General features: G+C 35.1%; 1 protein-coding gene across 1 annotated transcript; it reads right to left on the bottom strand.

Moving 5' to 3' along the window:
- Positions 1 to 443: 443 nt before the first annotated feature.
- Positions 444 to 7,725, bottom strand: LOC136675178 (zona pellucida-like domain-containing protein 1). Its single transcript, XM_066651604.1, has 12 exons — positions 7,704 to 7,725; positions 7,500 to 7,619; positions 7,116 to 7,336; positions 5,424 to 5,608; positions 4,369 to 4,441; positions 3,864 to 3,961; positions 3,675 to 3,755; positions 1,705 to 1,873; positions 1,151 to 1,274; positions 950 to 970; positions 680 to 732; positions 444 to 542 (listed from the first exon to the last, which is right to left on the bottom strand). Exons 1-12 carry the CDS (start codon positions 7,723 to 7,725, stop codon positions 444 to 446), a joined length of 1,266 nt encoding a protein of 421 aa, XP_066507701.1.
- Between the last annotated feature and the right edge of the window lie 274 nt (positions 7,726 to 7,999).

Below are 7,999 nucleotides of genomic sequence, written 5' to 3'. Positions count from 1 at the left end.
ATGTGTTTTCTTCTCAAAAATTTGGGGCAAAATGATCTGCACCTGCAGAATATATTTTTGAAATTGAATTTAATATAAGAAATGTAAATGTTGCACTCCTAGTATTCATGATCTTTTCCTTTTTCACTGTATGATTGATATACAATATAATATAATGAGTTACACTTAAATTAATGGTTTAATCCTTCACACATCCATCAACATTGGTAAATGAGAAAGGTATCAATGCTGTTGGAACAAAGCCTTGTATCTTTATAATAAACCTTTATAATTTATAAAGTATATTAATATACCAAGATATCATTGGAGTAACTGGGGACCATTTTTCTATTGGTTTGTAAATGGATTATAATTACAAATAAAATAAGTAAATGCCAAAAATGGTCATACAAGGTTTCTTTTCATGACAGTGACCATACTTATAATTGTTTCTGTTAAAAACCTTACAAATAGGTATCGGTGCTACTAACTGCTGTGTTGAGCACTCTGACAGAACACAGGGGCTGCTGGCAGCAGCCTTTCTCTGACTTGAAGCCAGGCTTCTTTTAATATTATAAAAAAAAAAAGTGTAGTGTCTTTAACCACAACACATTTTCGAAGCTGCAGAGTGGATCAGCCTAAAGGAATAAACTGCAGCTCTTCCTATACCCATAATAGAAATACACACTACTACACCTACGAAAACTCCCAGAGCCACAGTGGACCCCAAGTCAGACTCAGAGACAGATCTGTCTGAGAGAGATACAAAAATGACATAAACAGCAATAAGAATGCAGTCTTGAAGTGTTTTAAATGGTTAAATGGAATTAAACATATAAAACCTTCATGGAAAACAATATATTGCACAATTACTGTTTACTTGCTAAATTCTATGTATTAGTAAAAATGTATACTTAATATGTGGAAAAAATACAACTGTATGTCTTCAACTGTTAAAGATATTGCTTACCTTCTAAGTTTGATGGCTGAACTAAAACAAAAAAAATAGAGAAATGTTTTTGACATTAAATATATGACATTAAAAATACATTGACAAAAACTTATTTATATGTATCCTATACCTTATAAAGTAGCTGTTTATAGTTAAAAAACACATAAAACCTAGATTTTCAATAAATCTTTGACCATGCTGTATGTGCATATGATTTACTTGGAGCACTGCTCGATGTTCTGGTGATAATGGCACGAGAGGTGACTGTAGCAGACTCTGACACTCCACTTTGATAAGAAGAAGCAGATTTCATCTCTCTTCTCTTTCTGCCATTGAAGCATAGCTGTGAGCAGATGGAGAAATTGGGAGTAAGAATTACATTGATTGTACAGTACATAGAGCAATATCTCTGTCACTGAGTATTGTTTATATATATATCACCAAAAACAGAACAAACACACAATAGGGTACATTTTCAGAAAAATTACAAAAAACTGTTATTATATTTTATGGGAATCTATTGTAACAAAATTTTAAACTGGCATTTTATGCCATTTCCATTGGTCCTTCTCATATTTTGTTTAGATAAAATGTAAATGAAAGCTGATATTTTCATGTTGTTTAAAGCTTTTGTTCCAACAGCATTTATATGTATGTTGCACATGTGTTTGCATCTAATTTAAATGTTAAAATCATCCAAAAGGAGCCCTGTTCATGAGAGCAGTAGGTATGTATATTATCTAATGCTGTGCTATTTTGAGAGATGAAGTTACCCTGAATGTTCCACAGAGAGACTTTTCACACAGCCGTGTAACACAGTGCAGGTAGTACTTGGAAACTGTTTGGTTCAGTTGCTCTATGAAGCGAAAAGCAGGGAAGGAAAAGCGTGCTTGATTACTCACGCCATTCTCAATCAAGATCGTCATTGCCTCACTGAAGCACCTGCAGAACACCCAGACACCAAGCATTTAGGTTTTCTTCAAAATGTTCAGACTGTTTATAATAAGAGCCACAGTACAGTGAACAGTCAGTACAGTGAACACCAATGTCTAGCGATGGTCAAAGGATGGTTTTAATTTCCTGACACTGTGTTCAAGCTGAGTTGGGGTTCATGACATGTTGGTTCAGCCTAGTACAGCACATGCTCATTTTGACTTTTAAATCCCAGCATATGGCCATGCTAAGGTTTGCATTGCTACATTATTTTATACAATTAGATTTTCTATGTTAAACATTAGGGAAACACCCTTTTAATGACATGTCATTAAGGCGTAAATGATTAATAATATTATTACAGCTGTTTTGTGTGGATTTGTGGGGTTGGGTTTTTTGCCGGACCGCCTACTTAGCCGGCCTAAAAGAGGCATTTGCACTTACTCACTGGTTGACTGACTGACGGACACCTAATGTTGAAACGCTCATGTGTGAGTAGGAACTGTTAATTCAGCCTTATTTCACAGAGAGAACATAAGGTGCACCACTACGCTGTCTGTTGTTAGTTCAGCCATATTTCACATTCCAGTTTGTGAACTAAAATCGTAACTGTTTGACGGTGATCAGAGGTTTTCTTTTCCCTGGACAAGTAATCTACTTGGGACATAGGAAAGGCGTGTTCAAATGGTTATGGTTAGAGAGTTAGGGTTAGGGTTAGAGAGTTGAGAGCTGAACTGGGACACACCGCTTCAGCACTGTAGGTCCACCATCCACCGCAGTGCAGCTCAGTGTTTTACTGAAGCCTCGAACAGAACTGTGTTAAACGTTGTTGAGGTAATATTTATCATAGTCTCTGCTTTATGTTTGAAGAATGTTTCTGTGACACAGCCTTTTGTCTTCTACTGTATATTTAACAAACAGAAAGTCATCTTATCTGTCCCTATAACGACACGAATACACGGACACATCTCACCGTTACTGACTTTTTCACGACTAAATTACATCTGCACAGCTTTTTGTTTAACTTTACACGAAAACAGACAAAATCTCCAGATTATTTAAGCCAGAACCCCAGAGCGAGGTGTTACTCAAAAAAAAAAAATACAAAAAAAAATAAATAAACAAGGCTGTGAATAAGTTACAGCACTGTGTTATCAGTCAGACCCTTATAGAAATGTAAGTCAGTAATAAATATCTAGTTCCCAGTGATGCCCTGTTCCTTTATCCAGTGTAGATTACTTTGATGATAAAATGTTAAGGTGCTTGGTTTTAGAAATGTTCAAAAACTTTATTATCTTGTTGCTTTATGGTAAACGAGTTGCTTTTATGTCATCTCAACACGTTGCTTCAGTTTTGTAGCTTTGTTTGAACAGAAAATAACAGGCTTGCCGTGATCATACATACACTGTCAGCAACTGACAAGATAAACTATTTTTATAGTTTGTTATTATTTGTTATTATTGCAAACAAATACATTGATATGAAGCCCCTTCTCCAGACCTTCCAATGACAAGGGAATATATTTTGAGCTTTTCTGTTTCTGAAATCTCAGAAAAACCTCTGTGAGAATGGCGGTCTGGCTAAACTAGGCTTGCAGAGTGTTTCTTTGCTCTTGTTTGCAATATTAATGCAATCTAAGTTTTGTTATTATCATATACATCACTGGTTAATAAAATGAAAAATGAAATAAAGCATGACAATCATCGGTAACTGATGCAGTGCTGGGTTAGATAAAGTTTAAAAGTCACTTTATATAATTAAATGCAAAATTATAACAATAATAACATGTCACTCATGAATTACAACTTACGGAAGAAAGAGATTGTAGTATGTGGCATTGTATGGTTCAAGAGAAGTGCAGGCATAACACCTGTCCAGCAACACGTAGTACCTAAAGACAAGCAAGATTTGTTTTTTAGTGACTCAATCCATAAAAGAAAAATACGATTACATTAAATGCTGTTGTATAATCAACACAAACTTTAAAGAGAGCACGTACTGGCTGGTGAGATTGGTGGCTTTAACCTGCACAAATATATCAGTCTTCACCTCGATTCCCACACTAGGTATAACCAGGGGTTGAGTGAAGTTTTGATCCTTACAAAAAAAAATTAATAATAATAATAAAAAAATTAGGAGAATGACATGTTGTTATATTGAACTTGGAAAGAGAGTTCAGAAGTGACAAACTCACTGTTAGTCCAGTTATTGTATAACATGCATGTTCCATTTGTAGATATTGCCCTTATTCATATAGGGCCTTTGACATAATTTATATGTTGAATGTTTGTAGACACCACTTATATAAAGTGGATTCAGCTACTTTAATGTGCATACATTATTCTAAATTGGGTTTGTTATGCAAATATATCATCCATCATTAATAAATTATTTAATGCAGTCAAATTCTGATAGCTATTTTCCAACATGTATTTGAGAGCAGGTACCAAAAAATATTGGCCCATGTAATGTTTATAAACCATGACTCTGCTGATTTGCCTTACACTGTAGAGGTCGAGGGTCAGTGTGCTGATGAAACTGCCATTGTTACTCTTCATCGCAATAGAGACGGATGACCTGTAGAGGACCAACATGATTAGTACTAGATGAGATTACATTAGCAACAGAGCAACTGAAGGGAGAATTTTGTGGAGGACAACAACTAACGTAACTATAAACCTAACCCTACCACAACCAAAATGAAATCACTTACTGTCTGATCTTGAATCACTGATGTGATTTATTACTAGCCGTAGAGGACAGAGTGGTCAGAGAGCAGCCTGCTTCATTGAGAGCCTGGAAATCAAGTCTCGGCTGAATCTTCAGGTACAAGTCTTGGAGACGGAGAGGACGTTATAAAAGGGTGTTTTGACTAGAGTTTGTGCAGGGATTTGCACTGTGTTGTGTTTTCCACTAGGCTAAAATAGAGTTCCGTCTTGCCATTGTTTTGAGGACATTCTGTGGAAAGCATATGCTGTTTTTTGTTTTTTGATAGTGTCATAGCCCTGAATTGGTAGCTAACAGACAAACCAGGGTATGTTCATGCGGCCCACATAGGAGAAAAGATCATATGTTTGTAGTCACAAACTGTTACCATAATCAGCATACACTTTTACAACCACCTCAGGAGATTTATGTCTGACCAACAGGCTAATCTCCTGTTATCACTCTGCTAGGTATATTATTGTTCTACCATGTGCTTGTAAATGTTGCCACATTATGCTATCCATTATGCTATACCACCCGCACGAGAAACATCCACCTTATAAAAAGGTCATCTACATTTAGATTTTAAAACTTTTAGATTTTCTTTGTGTCTCTCTTGAAGACACAAAGGAATAAACTATGTTTAAAAGCTGCAACATCACTTGGTAGTGTAGAATTTATGAATGACATTACTATACACTCCTCTGATATGTGTACCTCTTCCCAAGTGAGTTGTATTTGGTGTCCCCTCGTGTTGTGTGAGATAAGAGACAATGTTGTTAATGTTGAGTTCTGTGAGTTTTTTTATTAATGTTATACTTCTGAAAGAGGAATCATCATGAGGAATGCTTACACATCCATCTCTGTGTTGTTGATGAAGTACTCCAGAGGATAGGCACACGAGTAAAAGTACTTCAGCTCAGCATTATATGTCACTGGGCTTATTGTGGGGTCATATGATCGCACCAGACCACTGATGTTTACTGTCTGGACATTGGAGAAGTCTGAAAATATTCCAGAGCCTGGCGTGCTAATGGTCTGTAAAGAAAAGGCAGAAACCGAGCATGTGAGATTCATTTACTTATTATATCTTTGTAGCCTATAATTATAGGTTTTGGTTTTTTTTTTTTTTTTTTTTTTGGTGTATTATGATCTAGTATTTATTTAAGAAATGAAATTAATTCTTTTAAGGCCAACATGAAACAGAAGTCATATTTTACTTTCTTTAATGTGACATATTCCTGAATGAAACATGACATTTGGCAGGACCTAATAGGGGTGGGACATGATGGTATCTACTGGGATTTGATTGGAGGATGAAAAGCAGGCTTTTCAAACGAGTGATATCATTGGTTAATATAATTCCTCAAAGTCCTCATTGTGCACTCACTGATATCACATGTCAGAAAAAAAAGTTAATTCACATGTTTTGTATTTAAAATGTGGCACGTTAATTGTACATATTGTACTAATAGAATAGCATTGTTATAGCAACAGGACATGATTAATTTGACTAGGGCAACTTGACTTTAAATTATCATGCATATTTTACACATATGTCCTTTTTTTACTTGGACCACACTTTTAAGGTGAATATAAGATCATATAATCAATTCTTAAGAAAATATGCTTACAATATCTGAATACAGCAGCAAAGCATGTGTAGCTCTTCTATCTCTATTAAATTTACTATAAGAAAAAAATGCTCTGTACAGGTCCAATTATGTACCTGGAATACATTTAAAATAGGGAAATCTGCATTTTAGTAACTTTATATAAAATGACATTTTAAAATTAAAACAAAATAAAAAGCTGGAAATAGGAACACACATGTGGTAAATGCAAATTTAAGAATGATAGTTGAACTGGAAGATGCAATTGCATCATTCACAGTACAATATTCTAAAATTGTGTTGATGGCCGGTGACTGATAAAGCTTTACTATTCACAGCACTTATATTCTCAGGGAAAGAATTTCCTAAAACGATTTTAGTGTATTTAGTTGGCTAAATAAAATTGTTCAATATTTTATGGCATATTAATTATATGGTGTATTATATGGTGTGTAATAACATGGTGTATTAATTCTATTCATTGTGGTATTTTTGTACATGTTCTGTTTTCAATTTATATTTCTCTAAAATATGAACAAAAATGTAACTGTACAGTACCTTTATTCTGACAGTGTATGTTACATTTTATAATAATGCATATTATAATGCATATTATAAAGTATGTATTGGCTATACACACTTTACAGTTGGTAAATATGGGAAATGATTCCCCCACTCGTATTATAGTTATATAGTTCCCAGTCAAGTCAAGTTCCCAAGTCCAAGTTTAATTCACCATTAAAGAATAATAGGTGTTAACCCCAGTTTCTAGTTTTGTTAGTTTATTAGTAATAGAGTAAGGAAAACACTAATCTCTGCTGAGCTCCAGCCCGCTAGAAGACGAGTTTATCATTCTGGCAAATCATTATTTTAGGGCTGTGTTACATGAACTATACAGTTTGCTACAGTGCTGTATTAAAAACATCTCTCACCTTGAAGATGCTGCCACAGGCAGTTGTGCGGTTAATGGGGAAGCTGAAGCGAAGCACTGGAGGTGTAACAGTAATGTCCAGAGTGCCTTTGCAGTTTGGATCATCCTTAATGTTGTTGAGAAAAAGCAAAGACTCATTGTAGCCAGTGTAGATAGCAGGACAGATCTGGATGGCCAAGCCAATGGAATTAGTGCCACATTCCACGTCAATATCAGAGTACTCTGGCAAAAAAAAATAAAAAATACATATAAGTGAAAAAAAAAAGCAGACAAACATGCATACGTTGAAACTATTTCAGTAACTCCAATATATTTATATACTTCTGTGAGTTTTTTCCCTTCCGTTATAACATCTGCATTTTTAAACATTAGCATGATATTATACCTGGGCGTCTTAAGTATGAGTAACAGTTAGCTCCAGTTAGCTGGCTGCTAACAGCTGCCACAGTAATGGAGATTAGGAAAATCTGCAACAGCGTTTTCCATACATTGATTGACCTCAAACCTGCACATAAAAGATAAACAAGTCAGTGACCATTGCAACATCCACATTTTTCATGAAAACAGTGAGAATAGACCAAATACAGACCTTGAAACAGATTGTCGTTCATGGTTGCTTATTAACCTGTCCAATATACTGTTGTAGAACAACTTTTGGTTTAAGAATATATGGGACAGTGTTATAAAGGATGTCCTTCAGAGGGATTGGACAAAAACAAGGGCAAAAAATAAGGTCATTCCTTTAACATGAGCCTATTCAATTGAGCGTGTGAGAATAGCTCTTTGTGAAGGAGGTACTAAGGTACTTCCCTAAGGACACTCAGTGAAATTACACACCTTTCCTAGTGTTTCCCTCCCTTATGTGATGCTACTGAGTAGACATCA

This window comes from Hoplias malabaricus, chromosome 18, assembly GCF_029633855.1.
Source record: "Hoplias malabaricus isolate fHopMal1 chromosome 18, fHopMal1.hap1, whole genome shotgun sequence".
Classification (NCBI taxonomy): Eukaryota; Metazoa; Chordata; class Actinopteri; order Characiformes; family Erythrinidae; genus Hoplias; species Hoplias malabaricus.
This window is presented reverse-complemented; position numbering and strand designations above follow the sequence as displayed.

Bases quoted from the DNA above. Each gene is read 5' to 3' on its own strand.
- LOC136675178 (XM_066651604.1), bottom strand. From the start codon at position 7,725: ATGAACGACAATCTGTTTCAAG. The intron at 7,620-7,703 runs GTCTGTATTTGG...TTTTATGTGCAG, and splicing joins GAACGACAATCTGTTTCAAG to GTTTGAGGTCAATCAATGTA. The intron at 3,962-4,368 runs GTAAGGCAAATC...TTTTTTTGTAAG, and splicing joins TGACCCTCGACCTCTACAGT to GATCAAAACTTCACTCAACC.